The sequence below is a fragment of the Clarias gariepinus genome, chromosome 22, assembly GCF_024256425.1.
Source record: "Clarias gariepinus isolate MV-2021 ecotype Netherlands chromosome 22, CGAR_prim_01v2, whole genome shotgun sequence".
In the NCBI taxonomy this organism is placed as follows: domain Eukaryota; kingdom Metazoa; phylum Chordata; class Actinopteri; order Siluriformes; family Clariidae; genus Clarias; species Clarias gariepinus.
The window spans coordinates 13888993-13911223 of NC_071121.1; the positions used below are offsets into that span (position 1 = coordinate 13888993).

Consider the following 22231-nt stretch of genomic DNA (forward strand, 5'->3'; position numbering starts at 1 on the left):
GTTCTTAATTAGGTGATTTTTCCCCCCTTTCTAATTTATAAGCCTTGCAATTTTCTTGCAATGACTAATAGATACATGTTCTTATAACATGAAAAGAAATTTATTAAGTAAGCATAAATAAGGAGTACTCATATTTCCAGTAACCATGATTCACCATGACTATTGCTCATGATTTCGAATTTTGAGGAATTAAAATAATCAAATGCACACACGATACAGTCGAGCCGTTTAGCCAAAAACCATTCGAACGCAGAACAGAAGGACATGTGTCACGGCCTGCCTATGAAGAAGTGGACTAAAGAGTCTGTAGCAGGACTTCACGCTTTATTGGTGGGTTAACTGCCCATTTCATCTGTGCTTGATCTGGGTCACTAAGAGCCATGTTACTGTGAGGATTCATTGTGTGTCCAGCCATTCACGTACATGCACTAGGTATCACAACTTGGGAAAAAAAATGTCCTAAAGGCTGATATTAATACAGGATGCCTTGCCACTGCTGCTCTACACTACGTGTTTGCTTGAGAATTTCCTATTTACTGATATTTTGTAGTTGGGAAAAAAATGTCTTTGAGGCACTGACAAGATTTTTTTTTTCTATTTCAAAGAACAAACACCTTTTCACCTTTTACAGTATGTTATCTTATCTCAACTTTTCAACAGGTCCTCTTAATTCATTCTCGGTAAAACCTGAAGATCCGATAGCAGTGGGTCCAAATTTCAGGGGCATTTTGGAGGTTTTATGGATCAACCTTTACTCTGCTTCTCTGAAACACACCCAACCAACTCCCCATAAAGCAATCAAAAAAAATGAAAGCAGGGCCTTTGCATGATGTGGTAATGCACACAAAAGGTACGTACCCACCCATTTTTACTCCCATACATGGGATAGAGTTCTGGGAAAAGTTTAGCAAGTTTCCAAGGATGATTTTTTTTCCCCTTCCTGTTCTGCAGCTTCACAGCGTAGCATACACTCGCACACCTGGACACTCGCACACCCGTAGATTATAACACACAAAATGTACCTCATTAGCAGCGAGCAGGACCAAGCTAACTAATTGCATTAGCACACGAAGACAAACACACAAGGATAAACACACTCACAGAAGCATGCGTTAAATCACAGCAGGCCACCGTTCCTGTGAACAAAACAAATTGTTGGCTATCTGTCAAGCAAGTGAGCCCATGTGTATAATAATTAATTCAGGCTCTTCTTATTTGAGGGTGGCGTGGAGGGGTGGCAGTTAATAATTAAGCAGCCACTGGCCCTGACTCAGTGGAAACCAGTTTCTCATGGACCCAACGCTAGCAGTGTGTACCTCTGAAGATAGTCGCGTTAAAAAACAGGCAATACAACATTCAACGTACTGACCCCATTTAATACACATCAACATAACTAACCATAGATCGGTAGTAACAAAATTAAGAATATTTACTCTTTCATGTGTCATTAATGGATACATTACACCATTACGGGTAGCACATGAAAGTGAGTAAAAATAGCATGAAGTGAGAAGGAACAGAAAAAAAAAAAAAAACGGGAGAGAGAGTTGTCTAACCATTATTATAGGAGGAGAAAATGTCAGTCGATCTATTCGTTTCTCGTGCTCTCTTATGATTTATCGTTTTATCTCCTGTCTCTCTCTCACTGTACACTCCCTACAATAACTTAGCAAACATATTCACAATCAAATAGAATGCACACTGGGAAATGTCATATGTTAATGGCCCTGCATTTTTAATAGTATTTCCATTAGGTTATCACATGATTATCATCCTCCGCCTCTTCTTTCTCCCCCGCATGCTCTTTAGTGTCTGTGGGAACTTGTTCAAGCTACAACACTTAAGATGCAAGATGCAAAACCATTCCAACTGCAGCACAGACTGCAGAATAGCCATCTGTTTCACATGAATTCCCTTACTGCTCTATAGTCAAGTGCTAACAAACTGGGTGGATCTGGGAAACTGGAAGTGCTTGCCAAGTTCTCAGGCTAGCAGCTAGTGCTCAGATCATCACAGCCCCATATGCTTAAAATGATTGTGCAACTTATTATAATAATAATAATAATAATTATAATGACGTTGACAACAAGTGCTGGAATGCTGTGTCCAGGGGTTTGTCTATTATCCAGAATTTCTTGTGATTTCAGCACTATTAACAGTTTCCTTTTAGCTACATGTAAAATATACACAACATATGTATGCATGTATGTATATGTGATAACATATGTATGTAAAGAATGCTATTTATGTTGGTATGCATAGTTCTGCTTCACCTGTACAGTATTCCAGAGTGGCTGGTGACGTCCTGAAAATTAACCCTCTTTAATAGTTATAAATAAATAAATAAATAAAAGGTATAATTTATTTCTCCTTTATCCTATGATGAACCAGTTAAAATACCAGTCCATACACATCCTTCATCGTTAAGAGATGAAGGAGGAGATCGTTAAGTTTAAATCATAAGCTATCCGAGCTTCTAATGGGTCTAACAATCATCTCTCCAATCCAGTCAAGCTCTACTTTAATATCATGACCAACCAACAGCCAAAATATTAAAACATTATTATTTTGAATATTATATTAGTATACATAATTAGAACACAAAATAAAATAAGTACACGCACTTATAACTGCCATAAGATCTAAAGTTTAAACTGACATTTTTAATAAATGTTATGCAATCATCTACTGTCATAACAGATGTACTTCAAATTTTGTTTTTTATAGCTGTAAGTCTTGTGGATTGGTTATCTAAATAGGTTTTACTATTTTACATGAAATACTTTTTCTTTTCTTTTTTTTTTTTTTTTTTTTTAAAGTTCCTAAATAGGAATAAAAGTTATAAATGGCTTTAGTAAAGACGTATTAAAGGGCCTAATGTGCCTAACGGTGAAATAGTTTGTTTACATTCATGATGATTTCTTATTGATCATTTAAGTCATTACTTTGTCATAATATTATAATAAATGAGGCTTACTGACTGAATTCTGCATAAACAACTCACTCTAGGCTTAAGTTACTCTTATCTTCAGCTATGTCGAACAGGAGAAGATAAGAATCGGTGACCTGCTGAAACCAGAGAGAAAAACCCGACGGCACTGACGAGTCTCCACCTTACACGCCTGTCACTCAAACCCAGTGGCTGCCTTTCATTGGCAGGCGTTTCTAAGCTGTTTGTGTACAGGGATCTGGTATTTGTTTTTTTCCGGAGCTGCTGGAGGTCATCTATAGGCAGTCAAGGATTGCAGTAGTGCACCGAAAATAGCTGCGTGTTCCTGCGGTTCAAAAGCAGCAGTAATGGGTCTGCATGCTATTAGCTCCTCTGTACATTCTGACCCATTCAGAATCTTGCTGGGGTAAAATCTGAGGTGATTAGCAAAGGCCTACTGTACGTATTTGTGTGAAGTCTCTCCATTCGTCTCATTTGTCAGCTATTTACCTGAAGCAGCACTCCTTGCGGGACCCATTGAATGCGTAATAAGCAGTCACAGGAGGAGGTTCTGCCCCTCTATTCAAAAAGGAGTGCAAAGCTTTCAGCCAGAACGAGCAGGCCAATGTACACTTGCCTCGCCTTTCAGGCGTGCTCACTGCTGCATTGTGCTGTATGTTACCTTTCACTGCAACTGATAAAGCTGCTGTGGCATCTTGGAACTACTTGCCAGTACACTTTAAGACTAAAAAGATCTCAGTAAAGCCTAATAATACTAGCGGAGTAGTGGAGGAGGCGGCTCTTGCAGCTCAGACGGAGTTCGAAGACAGAATGGGAGGAGAGACGGATAAAATGTTCGGCTCTGAGACGTTGGTGAAAGCCTGCTCTTAAAAGCACATGTATCTCTAATGTTATACATTTCCTCTAGCAAGGAAACAATCAGACACCTGTCATTATGCAGCTGGGAGAGCTATTACAGAACATCAAACAGTGCTCTCAGCCTACCTTTATGCATACACTCACTGCAGATACTATAAGCCTATAAACGCTTGTGGTAGGTTCTTCTTTATTAGAGTCTGGTGGACTGTGTGCTTTACTGCAGGAGAATCATCACTGAAATGAAAGGCAAATGTACTCAGTAAAAACTAACCAGAGCAACCCGCAATAAAATGCATATAGAGAGTCGGTGATGTGCTTAATGCAAACGGTGCATTCCTAGGAGTTTACCAGACCAAAATAAGCCCTGGCTTTAAGCTTAGTATTAAATAAATACACCGTATAATTATTCACATTTACACTTATCCTCCATTTTTTTGGTCCATTGGGACAGCTATCAAATTCCTGCCGTCAGTTTTGCACTGTCTGCTTGCTCCTCACCCACCACCATACTCATTCTCTGTCTCAGGCTTTCTCTTTTTCTCTCCCCCAACACCCCCCCAACCCACACACACCTTGGCCTTTTTTTGAAAGCGACCAGTGCAGGTCCCATGGGTCACTTTGCCTCAAAACTATTCCACTCATGTAACAAAAAATGTCATTCGAAACAAATCCATCTAAAATCAACACAAAGTATAAAGAAACACATGTTTAGCAAGCAGCCTACAGCACTCTGTACACTCACTACCCACTTGTGCTTGCCCACTGAACACCTGTAAACATGCTCATTCATGTTACTATCTAAGCAAAAATCATTGGGCAGCAATACAGTGAATGAAGTCATACAGATACAGGAGAAGCACTTCAGTTCATATTAAACATTAGAAAAGGTTAAAAAAATAGATTTCACAAATTTTCTCAGAGTGGAAAAGCAGTCTATAAAGGCTACACACAATGGCATGGGAAGAAATACTGTACATAAACTGTAAGCAGCAGTTTGATCAAAAAGGCTACTGTAACACAAATACTCCCTCTTTACAATCATGGTGAACAGAAATCATCTTAGAACGCACAACCCTCTGAACCTTTGAGATGCACAAGAAAAGACGACGACAACATAGGGTGCCACTCCAGAAACAGGAATCTGAGGGTATAGTGGGCACAGATTCTCTGAAACCTGATCAGATCTATGCATGAATAAGTGTTCTTATGTGACTGATGAATGTGTGTGGGTTTATTACGTAGGTCAGGGGTATTTCCAAGCTGTATCAGTTGAGTAATACCGCATTGGAAAAAAACATTTCTGTCAGCTCTATCGCATACACTAAAACACAGCTACACCACCATTCAGTCCCTGACAAGCAGCCCATTTGGAATATCTTTCCGGTGACAGTGACAGACAGACAAGCAGCCAAAGAATATTACAGCGTACCCTCATTATTTAAAAGCACAGGAAGCACTATGCTGCTTAAGAGACTTCTATCTCGTGTAGCATTTGTTCTAGAGCTTAGCGCCTTTTTAAACATAAAGGGGAAGATTTCATCTCGAAAGATATAATTTTTGGACTACACAAATTTATTGATTTTTCAAGCAAGCTAGAAATATTTTTTTAATAAGTATTTTGGCTGAATAGTGCTAGAGGGCGAATCCCAATCATTACTATGAGGAAAGAGCTTTGGGCGCAGGACATAAACAAGTCTTAATAACGATTGCCCAAATGATTTGACCAATCTTCAATTTTTTTTTCAAGTACTCAGGAGACCCGGCTCTCTGGTTTAATATAGGTTCTGTGGGGTTGGGTGCACAATTGAGTGAAAAAGACGAGAGAGATAGTAGGGTTTTTTTCCCCCTTTTTTTCTCCCTTCACTCTAGAAAGTCATTCATTCTTTATGGAGTATGTTTGGGGCAATTTTAAAAGGGGGTAATTCTTTTTAATTAAATTAATTCTTGTAAAGAATTTTAAGCTGTTTTCAGAACAGGGTCTCATTTTCCAATTGGATCGAACATTCATTTACTGTGAAAAGCATATATATATATATGTAATTCCTAACAAAAATAGGATTTATTTTCATCAGTATGATTCCTTAGAAAAATAATAACACCCATGTCCTAAATGAGCTGAATTTATAGTCTTCTTCCATAGTCTTCTTAGTCTTATTTTTATTTTGTACATACTTATTCTTTTATTCATCTTCTTATTTTCATTTTGTTGTGATTGTTTAAGTATCTGCACAGCCTGGAATCTGTTGCTATTGCATTTCACTACTGTTGCACTTGTACAACTATGTATATAAGAAATAAAATTCTTGAATCTTTATTGAAGTTTAAATTTTTTAAATATGTTGAAATATTTGAAATAGTTAGAAGCAAAACAAAACAATAATAATAATAATAATAATAATAATAATAAAGACAGCTGAGAATACATACACTGTAGTAGAATAGTGTTGCACAGCAATCCCATCAACTAGCATACATGGACACGCAGTCTTACTAGGATCAGCATTTTGATCAAAATGCCAATCTCTAGTATCTTAGAAGAGCCATGTTCCTCTCAAGAGGTTAGGTTATCTCAGAGTCTTTCTTGCCGCTGTTGCCTTTGGCTTGTTCTCCATTGATCAATATCTACTTTTTGATAAAGTTGTTTTTAATATTGTCTGTTCAATACACAATTCAATTCTCATATCAGGAACGAGAATATATATGGATGATCTGTTTTCTTTTAGAGAAAGACATATGTGAAGACGCCATTTTTCCTTCCTGACTTGTCATGGAATTTTTATATTGTACTCTTCAGGGAAACTCCACATAATACAGACATCTGTGTTTTTCCTAGTGAGTGAGAAATCAAGACTATTATTAATATGCAAATTGATTAATTTGTATTCCAAGTGTTCCTGTGAGAATAAAAAAACAGTGGGTGGGAAATTTGACAAATAGACAAATTCTTTGGTGATTTACCAACCCTGTAAGGATTTGAGAAATTGCCTATGGGTTTTTTTTTCACACCTTAGGGCGGTATATTTAACTTGACGTGCAAACTCTATGCCTCTGATCTTTTTGAAACATGACAATCAGAAGCATATTCAGTTGTAAAAACAGCTCTACAAGACATTTTCACTTCTACAGTACGAAATAAACAAACAACTCCACATGAGAGCTGTTAGGAATTCAAACAGAGGGAGAGGGCTGTGCATTTGCAGTATGGTGCACTCTCTGTGGTGCTTTAACCTGATAAAGATTGGAAGGACCCGTGTGCATTGTTCGTTCCTCCCCCAAAACTGAACGATATGACAAACAGTCTATATTGATTGGCCACTGTTTCACACTACACTGCTCAACACTGGGAGTGAATTCACGACCACACTGGAATACTGCTAGATATTTTCACCCACATATTCAATAATCCGATCTTCATTTTCACTTTTCATTGTTCGTTTCCTTTTTTATAAGCTCACACAACGCATTTAATTATTATAATTATCCTAAGTTGTTGCAGACCATATTCTATTTCCCATCCAAAAATTACATACTTTAATTGCGCATGATTATGTCTGCTTAGACCTTAATGCCTAAAGGCACTATGGGATTAATGAGGTTTATTGAACTGGCAATTTTAAACAATATCTTCATTAAATAAAATTGTTCCAGTTAGCTGGTAATTCACTTTCAGCTGTTACAGTTATTCCAACTCAATGTAGATTAGAACGTATATAATGTATAAGACGTATATAGAATTATTTTTCCCCTCTACAGAAGGCTATATTTTCTATTTCCTCCACCCCTCCTCCTCCACTCCATCTGCCGATATCCTTTCCCTCCCCCTCCCCTTTCTCTATCTCTCATTCTCCTCTATCTCTCTTTTCCTGGACTTATGGGATTGTGGTGTGGGGGTGCAACATTAGTATTTCATACAGAACCTCGACAGAAATCCTCAATGTCAATCTTCACACTTTTGTCACACAGAATCCCATGCATACACACACACTTGTACAAGACAAATTTCACTAAATATTTTACTATGGAGTCGGAGCGAGCATTTCATGGTGGTCGCTTTACTAAAGAGTTGAAGAGAACGTGGATTCGGGATGGCTACCATTCATTTTCTTTGTCTTATGTCCACTCAGACAGGATAAGATATCGAGACATATGTCTGTTAAGTAATGGTGCCTAGAAGATCTAAAATGATTATGTATGATTTGTGAAGGATAAGCGATCTCTGTTTAAATTACTATATACTATAAACATGCTAGTAAAACTCAAGGTTCACACATACCACATAGATTTAATTTGATACTTTTTCTCTGCACATGCATGCAAATTCCATAAAAATTACCAACATGTTCGATTTAGATGGGACTGACATCCCATAGATTCCGAGATTCTACCAAGTAAAATTTCTTCACATAATATAGGACTTTCCTCTTTTATATACATTTCCTTTCCCAGCTCTAATGTTCTGACAGATCCCTAGTGATCACTAAGTGTAGCTGTCACTCATAAATGATGGCGCTCTCTGTGATTTCCAGAGATAGAGATCCTCAATGTCCAGTTCACATGAGTGTCCTCTGACCTGATTGGGTCAAAAAGACACTTGCTTTACTCTCTGGAACCTAGATAAAATCAGTTTGGTTTCTAAGAAGAAAGGGCATATCCGTGAGATAAGGAAAATGTGCTTTTGTGATAATGGTGAACCACTAAAAAAAAACCTACAAACCCTAAAACCTTACAAATGGTTTTCATTCATCTGGAGAAAAACATTTTTAATAGTGGACTTCTGTGAAATACAGCTGTACAGAATAGAGGCACTAAAAAAGAGGCAGCAAATTACTAAGAAAAAAAAAAAAGTACAACGCTACACTTTTGCCATACCTATGCTAAATAATCAGGGTTTCTTTTAGGTAAAAAGTCGCTGTATGTCTATTGACATGCATTGTTGACTTGTGTCTTTTTGTGTGGTTGTTAATACAGAAGATACTGCTGTAATTGCATTCCATCATAATGAATCATTATTCGCAGTCTTGCGCTTTGAAAGAACAACTAGCAGTTATGAGTTTTAATGTAGCAGTGACAATAATATGAACTTGCAAGGCCTGTTCAGACTTACACTCTTCATTCTTGTACATACATGCATATATACATATATACAGTATTGTGTCATTAATTAATTAATTAATTTATTTATTTATTCATTTATTTAAAGGATGTAGATTGGTGTTAAAAGATGGAAACAAATGTTTTACTGTGAAAGGGCCGAAAAATTGATTGTTTATGTAACAACCTCAGCAGTAACCTCATTTCCCCTCTTGTCTATTCCAAACACTCAGCATCGTCACTATACTAATCATCGGTCATCATTTGCACCTGTTTATCACTGGTTTGTGCCTCAAGTAAGACATTTTTTTATGCCTGGATGATTTATAAGTCACTTTGTTTTTTATTTTTGGACTTAAAAAAAATATTTTTCTGAAACTGGTCAAGTACTGTACATGGACTGGACTGAAAATGAGAGCCAAAAAAATCCTTCAGGAATTCTGGAGCATTATTAATTTCAATTAACAACAGCTATTATAGCTGAACTGCCTCCCACCCTACACACTGTATAAATGCAGATCATTTACTGCTTTTTGTTTCACCCAAATGAGGATGGGTTCCCTGTTGAGTCTGGTTCCTCTCAAGGTTTCTTCCTCTTACCATCTCAGGGAGTTTTTCCTTGCCACTGTCGCCCTCGGCTTGCTCACCAGGGACAAACTGACCATTTTGATTCATACAAATTCACATTCCATACAAACCTAAATAATTCTTTTGACTATGTAAAGCTGCTTTGCGGCAATGAAAATTGCTAAAAGCGCTATACAAATAAAATTGAATTGAATTGAATTGAATTAAATTAAAAAAAAAAAAAAGACTGTAAAAGTCAGTACCTTTAGCATCACTGTAACTGCTGAACATGCTTTATAATGAAAATTTGCATAATAGGCCAAGAGTTGAGTAAATGCTAATTAAGTTGTAGCTCACTAAATAAATGTCACTAAATAATATACATTTTATTGTCAATAAACCTAAATTCATCTATAATTTACACCCCACTGCTTTCTTACACTTATACAGTAGACTTTTCTGGGATATAATAGAAAAACTACTACACATATACTTCCATATATATATATACACATTTCAATCTAAAATCAGATTAAACATTGCTATAACAACAATTATTTCCTTCACACTTCGCATCTTCTAAAAAGAACTTGAAACTGACAATGAAGTTCATTCAGCTAAAAGAAGTTCCTTTAAGACTATTAACACATCTAGCGCACTCCACTACTACAGCACAACTGTTCTTAATACATGATAAAAGAGAGATTATTAATTTGATTTGGTGAACAAGCAGCACATACACCATAGGATCCAGGCTCAGTTGGATTTTAATGGAAACATTGACTGATAATGGAGATGCAGTATAGAGTATGTCTGATTGAAATAGACACCCTGTAGAAATGTTCTACAGTCTAATTTGTAATGAGTTACAGCCATTTTAACAGATTATTAACTATTACTTTTTTGCTTTTATTTTTACTTGAGATTTTTTCTTAGTTATGATACTTTTACTTTACTAATTATTATATAGATTATTTGCAAAATAATAAATTTTGAAAATAATCTACAGTAAAAGCCTTAATTGGTACCAGAACATCTTCAGCCAAGTAAATGATCAGTTTCATGCCTGTAAAAGAGAGTGGCAACACCACTGGTGGCATCACCACTTGGTGAACAATTGGATTTGTCCCATAGGTCACTGGTCAAATTATGATAATTAAAGCTTTTTGGGTTTCTTGGGAGTGGCTGTTAGAAGCTTCATTGGGAAACAAATTTAACTCTGATCTCTAAAAGGGCTTCTTCTTTGTATGGAGTGGGATTGGAGGTATTGAGTCTAAATGGACACCCTCAATCATAGAGGCTTCTGAAAAAAAATTAATGATGGCAACCCTTGAATATGCCTGTGGATATTGGTAATGAGGGGAAGTCATTGAATTAAAGAGCGAGGACTTATGGGTACTGCTCACAGAGAGCCCTCCAGACTCCGCTGAAAGGTACAGGAAAGCCAGAGGTACTAGAGCAAAAGCGGTTACAAAAGCAAAACTTGAGAGTGGAAGGAGGTTAGAGATGCCACAGAATAAAAGTGGGACAGGGTGCCCTAAAAACATTCTGGCAAAAGAATCGGTGCCCCAAGAGGGGAGCAACTGCAGGGAGTTTTGACCTTTAGTAAAGATATTGTTGATCCCAGGAAGGGGCACTTTAAAGAACTTCTTAGTAAAGTGAACACACCCACTCTTTATGTAATAGTGTTTTCATTCTCTGGTGATATGTAGGCCATGTGGATGGGATTCAACTGAAGATGTTAAAGCCACTTGGCAAGTTTTAGAAAGTGTACTGTAGTTACCATGCTGCTTCAATGTTGCATTCAGAACGGGAACAATGCATTTAAAAACTGAGCTGTTACCTTATTTTCAAAAAGGAGGACCAGAGTTTGCACTATTAGGAAATCGCCTTCCTTAGCACCCAGGAATTATGTCAGACGTAATACGATAGTTGAACAGAGAACTCTGGAGGAAGAATGTGCGATTCTGCCCCAGCCGTGGAACAGTGAACCAGAAGACAAGCTGTTTAGCCTTGCATATCTCAGAGTGGTCACAGGGGTAAGCTGATCCATTTTACATGTGTTCTGTAGATTTGGAAAAAGCCTATGATTGTGTGCCTCGGCATTTGTTGTGTGGGAGGTACTACAGAGTACAGGGTATCTGAGTAACTGTTTTGTGCAATCTGGTCTCTCAGTGTGCACAAATCAAAACTCTTTAAGGTGGGTGTCAGACTCCGTCAGGGGTATTCTCTTGGCACCATCTGAAGAGGACTTCAAACATGCACTCAAATATTTCACTATTGAGGGTGAAATAGCTGGAAGGAAAATCAGAACTTTCAAGTTCGAATGAGATGCTTCCTTCAAGTGATGGGAAAGACTTTGCTTTTGGTGGAGGGGTTGTAATATCTTGGGATTTTATTCATGAGTGATGGAAAAATGCCAAATGGATCAAGGTAAGTGTTAGTGTTACAGATGCTGTTCCAGTCTGTTGTGTTAAAGCAAGAGAATGTTTTCAGACAGAGTTCCCTGACCACCTTCTCCCAATCCCACCTATGCTCACAAACTGCGGGGAATAACCAAAAGAATAGTGAGTTCAGAATGGTTCAAAAAAAGTATCTATTTCAGCATGGCTAGACTCCGAAAAACAGGATGAGAAATTTGACAATCTGGGAGCGCCACAGACTGGACTTGCTGCCCCTGTAAATCCAAAGGAGCTAGTTTGAGATTGTTTGGGTACCAATTAAGGATCCATCCTGGTCAGCCCCTGATGGATTTGTATTAGACACATCTAACTAGATAAAAAAAAAACATGGTTGAGATGACCTACTGTAGGATCTACAGGAGAAATTATATTACACAATTGGCATTGGAAATCACCCAGGAGGATCTGAAATATGTGGCTTCTCAGCCAATTGCCACTGCAACACCCAAGCATAAGGAAGACATTTACAATTTTGATTATCGAGTCTGTCAAGTAAGGCCAATAAGTCTGCCTGACAGAATAGTGGTCTTGGTCAAGATTTTAATTTTGCTAAGTACTTTGAGAAATGTGTGGGGGTTTAATTTAATTTTAAATAATGTGCATCTACTTGGAAAACGGCATGTAGCACAAAATGTATTTGTCAGCTGTTACTAGCAGTATTGTTTTTTTATGGGCAGGTTTACCTTAAGCTCATCTCCCTTTAATGAGAATCTATTTAGGACCTTGTAATTGTCAAATTAATTAGATATCAAGGTCATCATCTTTATTGTCTCTTATTGTTTAATTTACATTTTGTTCATGGGACACTAAATGTGATTAAACTGTAATAAAATCATAAAAATGAACAGATTTCAAAACTTTCTGCATTTCTATATTGCAGCAATAAGATTGGTAAATACCCTGCTGTTTTATTCCGAACAAGAACATATGGTTGGACACCACAGCTATGGTGTTTGAATTTATATGCGTGCTTGTATTTTATAAGAGCAGATAGGTTATCTCTGAAGAAATATACTCAAGAAAGAAGAGTAAACTCTGCACGTAAATATACTTCTGCCCTCTAAAATAACAATGTCACAGAACACCTCAATGTTCCTATTAAGGGTCACAGTAGACAGGCATGCTGACTGTTAGACCAGATCAAACATCAGATGGTGACTGTTACGTGGGGGCTGGCTTCCTCATTCTCCCACGAACATCAACCATTCTCAGCCTGGAGTCTCCCTACAGCACTGTCTGAATAATCATTCCACTTCATCTCACCCTTCCCTTGTTCCTCCCCACTCCTCTTCAAGTCAATCTCAGTGCCATGAAACTGCTGGGACTATATCCCAGAAGGACAGAGAAATAAAACCGAATCAAAAATCGCATCCTTTTTCACCAAACCTTTGCCCTTATGCTCATTACGTGCATAAGTGTGTGAGCTTATGTCCACGAGCAATGTGTCACGCTTCGGAATACCAACCTACTGGCTAACATTTGAGACCACCTTAGAGTTGACAAAGACAGTGAAGCCTAGACTTAGATAGAAAATGAGTTAAAAGGAAGGAAAGCATATGAGTTAGGGGAAAATATTATTTAAAAAAAAATCACTGCTCTTACCATCGTCCTCTTTGTGTGTGTTTTGGGGGCTGAGCATTCTCTCTATATTCGTAGCTGGGTTCAGGTCTGGGAGTGTGCTATGGTGCTCAGTTGAAATCCATGTGGGGTCACTCATATCAAACTCCTCACTGCTCACTGAACTTTCATCCTAAAGAAGGACAGGAAAAATTAAGAAATGCGATTTAAAGGGAGGGGGTACAGTACGTGTTTTGAAAGAGATGCTGTTATTAATAGGTACATTGAGAAAGTTCTTTAGCAACAGTAGAAATTTCCTTGATACTAGTGCTCTGGAAACTTCTGTAGATAACTCTTTAATTTTTGTTTGTACCTACCTGTTTCAACGAATCAGTCATTTCAATCACAGTGACCCTGATCAGTATAAAGCATTGAATAAACAAAGCAAGCACATCACAAGCATGGTCAGCTACACTTCCATGTTCATTAGCACGGCCTTTACAGGCCGTTTCCTGTAAGCTTCATATCACACCTTCCGCCCATATTCACATTAAGGTGAAAAACCACTTGCTTCTGCAAAATATATACATTTTTATTTAATGGATTATCTAAAGAATGCCAATCCTAATAAAAAATTCTAAAGCAAGATTCACAGAGGCACTATGATTCTGTTGAGGAAATATGTGGCATAGCATGATTAGAAGGTCACCACATATGAAAGAGAGATCAAGGAAAAAGGGTTACACTTTAAGACCCGTTAGTGACGCACTATGCAAGCAAACTGAATGTGTTTCTATCCTATATTCGCTTTGACGTTACAGTCCTAAGATATGAATGGTGTCTGAATTACTTCCACAGAAAGCGTCAGTAAAAATCATATATATCGTTGAATATAAAGAAAGTCTGGTGTGTGTGTGTGTGTGTGTGTGTGTGTGTGTGTGTACACTTTTTGAAAATGCACAAAATATGGAAGATCACAGTCTCAGTAATGAACAGGTTGTTTTAATGGAAGGACAAAAAAGAAAAAAAAAATGTTTTTGCCGCCTCCATGTTGATTCAATCTAGCTTCTCTTAATTTACCTTCTCTTTTTTTAAAATACAATATTTCACTTTAGCTCAGACATCTCAGATTTCTGGTCATAATTAGCAAAATAATAATAATAATATATATTTTTTAAATATATGGTTTCCAAAAGATTTTTTTGTTACTTTTAAATCGGTAATACTTTAAAATGAAAGCGTTAGAGAGTAGAGTTACCTCTTCAAAAATTTATAATTAATAAGTTACTGTGAACACCACACATTGTTCTGCTTGCTTAATTTATAACTATTAAACAATGCATTTGTTAAACTACATCAGTACAAATGATACATTATATATAATAAATAATAATAATGCTTTATTTACTGCTATATAAGGTACTGTACCCATGTATATTTACCAAATACACATGCACAACAATGTATCAAAAATATCTCTCACACACACAGTCCATTTTAATACCTGTGCATTTATGCAGTTATCCTGTCAGTCAATCATGCGCCAGCATAAAATACATAAAAAAATAAATAAATACATAAAACCATGCATGTTCATGTCAAGAGCTTTAGTTAATCTGCAAAACCAAAATAAGGGAGGGGATAACATGATCTCTGATCACTTTAACCGTCGCATGGTTGCTGGTGCTGGATGCGCTAGTTTTAAGAAGATACAGCTGGAAAATGCAACAGTCTCTAGACCTACAATAACATAGTGTAGTGGTGGTTCAGGCGGTAAAGACTCTGGGTTTATTTCCAAGCCGTGTGTGTGGTGGGAGGGTTGGGGGGGGGCACTGTTGGTCCTTGGGTAGAGCCTTTAACCTTGTTTCCAATGCTCAGATTAAAAAGGGAGAATTAAAAAATGCATCCGTTTTATCCAGCAACAACATGACCATGAGAAACAATTAAGGCCAAAACTATAAAAGCAGACTAAGACTAAAAGACTAAGATTTATACAGGAAATGTACGTGTAAAGAAAGAAGTATAATTTTGAGGAGAGACATGCTGAGCCTGAAAATACCACAGAAAACAAGGGCCTCAGGGCACTCCAACATTCTATAGAAACATTCAGTCATGGAAAAGAATAAAGATCTTAAATAGCTTCAGCTTCTACATTAATACCTCAAAATAAAACAGCTTCCAAAGATTGACTATGCTGTGTCTAATTTTCCAAATTAGGGTGGTGTGTAGCATGTCCATCTGCTAATGCCAGTCATTAAAGAAGGGCAGGACTGTAACCTATCAGTTTAATCAGATTGGCATCCCCTCAGAACTGCCAGTCAATGCACACACACACACTGCTACCAGCCCTGATTAGGTAATGTTTCAATTGCAACTTGTCTAGATTAAGAATGCATGATGTGTTCAGGAAGACAAATTCCATCAAACCTGCTTCTGGGCTTGCCGGTCTTCTCCTTCACACCATTTCAGTTCTACGACTAAGTATTGTCTTATCTCACACAAATCAAAGTGAATGTTCAATGTTTTTTCTAGTTTCTCTTAATTTACTTTCACTTTCATCAAATATGATATTTCAATTTAGCTTAGACATCTTAGATTTCTGGTCATAATTAGCAAAATAATAATAATAACATTATTATTATTATTTATACAGACACTAACAGCAGTCAGAAGAAAAAAAATGGTTTCACTGATGTAAAAGGGTCCATCACAAGCATTACAGGTCTGAGTGTGACATAGATCAGGAGTACAAGATTTGAAGCACCAAAATAATTCCTTACCAGGGTCATTTTGAAACATCCATAATGTTTGCCCCAAATATCTGGATTCAGCTCACCGTTTCTATTTATTTATATTGCATAATAAAGTATAGAATGTGAATTTTTCAATAGCATGTTCCTGCTCTGATCTGCATGACATACAAGTTAGAGCTACAGTATAGTGATTTTCCAGCAAGTGATTTTTCATTTCCCCTTCTTGTTGCTCAATTCTGCCAACATTTTATAAGTTTTATTGTTTATTAATGACCCTGCTAATGCATGCCACTCATCTCTATGCAGATGATGCTTCTCCCGCTCCCCCACCTATGAACTGCTGTCTGTGTGAAAACAGGGACGAGGGGATTGGCTTGCGTCCACTCTCCTCGGTAGTAAAACAGTCTCTGGCTCTCTCCTTTCATCAATAAGATTTACAGAGAAGATGCTTTATTGAGGCAGTATTGTACCCACTGGCCTCTTTTGTGCAATGTGCTCTTTATTGGAGGCAATGGAAACGTGTAGGCTTCAGGTGTGTGGAGGTTCTCTTTGCACATGTTCCACGCCTGAATATGAAGACGAAATGCAGAGCAGATGACCCTGGGAGTGGTTTTCCACTTAGCCTAAACAAAGTGGGTTTATTAACCAAATTATTGTACTTGTAACTCTGGTGGCTCAAAAGTTACAAATCCTCAAAAGCAATAATACAGATTTTTTTTTATTGTCATTGTCTTGGCAACATTTTTTTTTAATGTACAAACCTATATGGTAGAAAACAAAGGCTAGAATATTAACTTAAATTCTGAAACAATTTAGACCAACCATTAGAACAAAAGAAGTAGTAAACAATAAAGATTGTAGTCAGGACTTTTTTTTAATGTTTGTTTGTTTGCCTAATAATTGCCGAAAGTGAGATGTGGCGACAGACAGCCCTGTCTGGTGTCACTGAGGAAGCTTTCAGGGCAGAAGCCGGATCCGTGGCACAGCCATTTTGAAGTTAATCTAGTTAGCGAGCTAACTCTTCCTGTCTGCTCCTCCTCTCATATCTCAAACTTGCCTGCTCTCTCTCTCTTTCATACTTTCTCTCTCTCCGATCAGATTTACTTAGGCTTAAAGTATAAAAGAAACCTACTGGCAAGTACAATTAAACCTGATAAGTGGTGTGTACAGAGTGCTTTATAAACTTACAATGTAAAAATCAATAACGGTTTCTCAATAAATACATTCATCATTGTGTGGTTTGATGCTAGGCAAATATGTTTGTAGCACTGGTTATAATAATCTCTACCTTAAGGACTTGTGTGCAAAATAATAGCAGCAATTTCATACTAATCTTTAATAAGCAGAATAAATTATTACACTTTAGTAACTATCAACAAGTAGTTTCACCCTCCTTCCACCCCTATATACCATTTCATCCCCCATTTGTATGCATCTCCTTTATGGTTTTTCCTCTCTAGTCTCTACTCCTCCATAATCTCTGTCTCCTATTCACATATAGTCTACAGAGACTGCTGGGACTTAGACACTTCTCTAAAAATAGGGGTAACCAGAGTCTGCTAATTGGCTACCATGGAAACAGTCCAAGAACAAAGCTTGAAACAAACTGTGAACAAGAAAAATCTGACAGAAATGTTTTCAAGGTTGGATTGCAATGTAACTTCAAAAAAGGCACTTATTGAGATTAATTCTGAAAATTAAATATAGATTTAACTTAGAGCACAAACAAGTAATATAAATAACTACACGGTAGAAGTGGAGTAGGACATTGCCAGTCTTGCATAAGAAGGCTGATGATATTGTGATCATTTATTGTTATTTATTGTTATCATCCTCATAGCTTTGGCAAACCCCAAGATTCATTTGAAAGACTGTCTCTCTCCAGAACAACAGATAAATACCTAGTTAATTTTCTCTTTTTGCTCTCTCTCACTTACTCTCTCTATGTAAGGATCAATGACTCGCAGGCAAAGCAGCGGCCTAACTGTATCATTTCAGACAGAAAGGTGAAGGTATTGATATGGGAGACATTACTCGATCAGGAGTCAGTGTGAATACAAATACACATGCAGTCAAGCCTAGTGAGGATTAACATGGTGCAGACTGTGATCTTCCGCTGAACAGTATTGATCTTATAGGAAAACCAGCTGAGAAAAAAGGGGGAAATACCAGCAGTGTCTTATGCACAGAGCTACGGCCTCCAGTAACAGTGGCTAAAGAACGATATTTTCCTGTTTGCAAATAGAACACAAAACCTAAAATAATATTGTCTTGGTGCTTAGAACATTCATGCACATAACATGCTGTCGATCACAGCCCCCTCCCCAAAAAAGCATTTGATTATATAAAAACACATTTTAATCAATGACTATGACCTTCATCGATTATAGCAGAAGAGGTGCTGCAGCTATTTCTGCCCGCTGTCCCATCCCTGCTGCTTCTCTGTCTCACACTGAGCACGCCCGTGCAGTACTGAAACCAAATCTGTGCACTCAATTACCGCCGCCGCATGTTATTCTATACACAGCCGCTTGTCCTGCAGAACTGAACAAAAGGAAAAGTGAGGAGGAGGAAACAGTCCAGAGGGCGTCCCAAACTCCTGCTGCTCGCCTTTCAGATGCTTCACTCATGCTCTGACTAACAACAGAATGCACTGATCAGTATTGAAGATCAAAATCATTTTATTATGCTGACAAGTGAAGACATTTACTTAAAACTCAAAAAATATTTTTAAATTAATAAACAATACACAACATAATAGGGACCAGAATCACCATGGACTCCCCAATAAGATATTACCACAGTATTGAGATGCCGATTTAATTTGTATTGCAATTTTGTAAGTATTTCATAAACTTCTAAATTCGTATTAAACTTTTTTCTAAACAAACTTAGTTAATAATTTGCTTCTACAACACAGGATGCTGTGCTAGCTGCCAGTGTATTAATAGTTAAGAGCACACCACCTATAGGATTATCAGAGAATACAACATTTTACCACTTAAATGCAAATGTATTTAAAATAAAAAATACTTTTTAAACATTTTTAAACAAAGATTGTTAAACAACCTCTGGCCAAAGTCCTCAGTTCAGCCACAATGATTTCATGGGGTCATATAGAAAAGTCTGAAAATAAAAAAGAAAATCCCACGCTGTTTTTTTTTTTTTTTGGAAAGTGTGGTGGATGGAAAGGTTGCGATAAGGTCAGAAAGATTGCAATAATTTCATGAGCCGCCGGGAAACATGCCACATACTGTGATGTACTATGCTGCAAAGTTCATCTTTAATGCACTGTCTTGCTCCTGTCTAGCAGTCGTTAAAGAAGTATTTTGGGAACAATTTTGGGTAGACTGGTAAATGATGCACGCAATTATCGAAACAGATTCTGGGGAGGGGAAATACAAGAAACATGTACTAGGAGCTGGTGCAGTACCATTGCATAATTCAGCCTGAGGACCCAAACCCATAGGAACAGGTCATGTGTTTCAATAATAGAGAAAAATATAGACCTGTCAGCAGTACTTACCAGCATACTGTACACCCTGTAAAAAAAGTTTAAACACTGTTTAAACTCCCTTTCCTGTAATTGTTGTAACTAATTAGTGCCGTTTTGCAGACTATTTCTGTATTTGAGAAAATTGTCATGTACATGTCACTCATTAAAAAGAAACAAGACTAAACAATCATTATCTATAAAATGAAAGTAGTCTCCCATATTTAGACATACCAAACATATTTTGTGTTACAGACACATTAAATATTATTTAACTTTAAAAAATGTTAATGACTAAAAACATTAAATGTTTTTATAATGTTTTAAATGTAACTAATTAAATAATATTAACAGCTAGGTTTGTTTTGCACCTATTTCTCCATAGCTCATATATCTATTAATTTGTATACCAGCAGAGTCCAACACTGCTTGCACTTTTTTAATCATGTTTTGTTTAAATACGTCATTGATCCGTCTCACAACCACACATACCCACAGTGCAAAACACTTTCAGCAAACTGAGCATCCAACAACAGAAACTGAGCGGTTCACTTGCGCAGAATGTGTGTGCGCGCTAAGAGCTGCGCTATTCACAGACAGGTCTGTATGCTAGGAGTTGAACTGTCAGAGGGGCTGAAATAATGTGCTGACCTCAATTAAATAAGTTTAGAAAAAAAAAAATAGAAAATTAAATCAGAACACTGAATTATGCCTGTAGAACTGTTTAAATAAAACTTTAACCAATGTCTGGTCATCATTAATTATTAAATCATTAATCATTTATTGATTGCTAAAATGTTCCACTTTTGGTCAAGCAAAGATTTTAAAAATGTTTGCATGTTATTGTATAACATTCACATAAACATCTTTTTTCTTGTTACACTGCGACCTGTTGCATGCATGGCACAACTGACTTACGTTTATTCTAAAAACATAGCACGGCCTATGAGCTCAAACAAAGCCACGCCCCGTGCTCCTGTGCCAACCCAGTGTTAAAGCACAGCGGCACTACAGCACCACACGTGCTTTGTTCAAAAATGGTGCGCACGCTTGAGAGGTGGAGCTTAGGAATGCAGCGTGAATGGTGAGAAATTTACCCTCCAGTACAAGGCGACGCGCTATACACTTCCGCCGCGACCAAAGAAAGTAGCGTTCAGTGTGCATCATTCGCACTGTAATTTCTTTTTAATACAGACAGGGATGATCCTGATATGAAAACTCTTAGTACTTTAAACAAGATTCTATTGAAGTCATATAATAAATGACTTCGAAGTGGAGCTTACAGAAGCAATTAATTAGGTAAATGGTCTTTTACAAACTTTTTTTTTTAAACAAAAAATGGCCTTGTAGAGAAACTGTTTAACAGTAAAATAAATAAAACAGGTATTTCATCTGCAATATCTAAAGTACTAGATGTCAGGTTAAATTACTTTTCACCCTAATTTTATTATAAATGATCATAAATCAACAGTATTTTACACATTAGTATTTAGGTAGTTTCTCATAACGTTAGAAAAGCAAGCTAGAGCCTGAACCATTCTCTCTGAAACAAAGATACTCCTCGAGTTTTGGGTTCCACTCACCAGCTAATTACCTGCTTCAAGAAAAACCCAAAATAACTAAGAGCTCTGTGAATAGCACCAACAACTTTACAAAACATGACAATTAACAGAAATCTCATACAGTGGGCTGGCTGCAGCTCATCACAATGATATGGCAGAATTCAACATGACAATGAACGTTGTAATGTGCGCATGAAGACAGGATGTGTCCCTAGTGGCCTGTTGGAAGTGCACAATACGCAGTCACCTAAATACGGCAGTATCTTAAAAGGTTTGGGGTGGAAAGTTGAATTAGAACGCTTATCCTTGGAGTGCAAACTAGGGCTGGGGCAATGGGGACTGTTCGGGGTCAATAGGAAAAAATAAGGTAGCACCAAACCACCACCATGTACCTGTCATGTGGTTGCAAGACATGGATTACAAATTTGATGAGCGTAGCATAAAGCAATGGAGGGATTTATAGAACCAGCACTCAAATCTACTGACATAGTGTAGACTTTTTGTAAAAAAGTGTACTTTTTGTCTGGACAAAAATGCATGCTGGGTAGTCCTCTTTATTCATGAACTATGAGAGCTACATTTCAACTTCCCTTGAAGAGGGATATTCTTGAGATAAAGTGACAACCATGGTGCTGCCAAATGGCAAACGGGCAATGTTTTTAATCACCCCACTGCCAGCCATTACTGGGGGACCCTTTAGTGGTGGTGGTTGCCATTTGGACCTGGGCTACAGGATGGAAGAGTGTCCCTGTTTAGGGCTCACTTGAGGCTAATGAAACCTTTGTAGGCACTGAAAATTGGAACCAAGTTGTAATGACCTATAAGTGCCATGTAACCAGTCTGTTTGGTTTTAATGACCCTGAAACTCTGCATTATAATGGCTTCCTTCATTTATCACAAGTAATGTGGCATACATGACTTTGTTGGCAGGACCATGC

General features: G+C 37.3%; 1 protein-coding gene across 1 annotated transcript in view; it reads right to left on the reverse strand.

The window, feature by feature from the left end:
• Nucleotides 1-22231, reverse strand: part of nol4lb (nucleolar protein 4-like b) — a 99625-nt gene that overhangs the window by 37204 nt on the left and 40190 nt on the right. The window contains exon 5 of the mRNA XM_053482129.1: nt 13531-13678. Within this exon, the coding sequence (XP_053338104.1) occupies nt 13531-13678 (148 nt within the window). The remainder of the gene's footprint in view (nt 1-13530; nt 13679-22231) is intronic.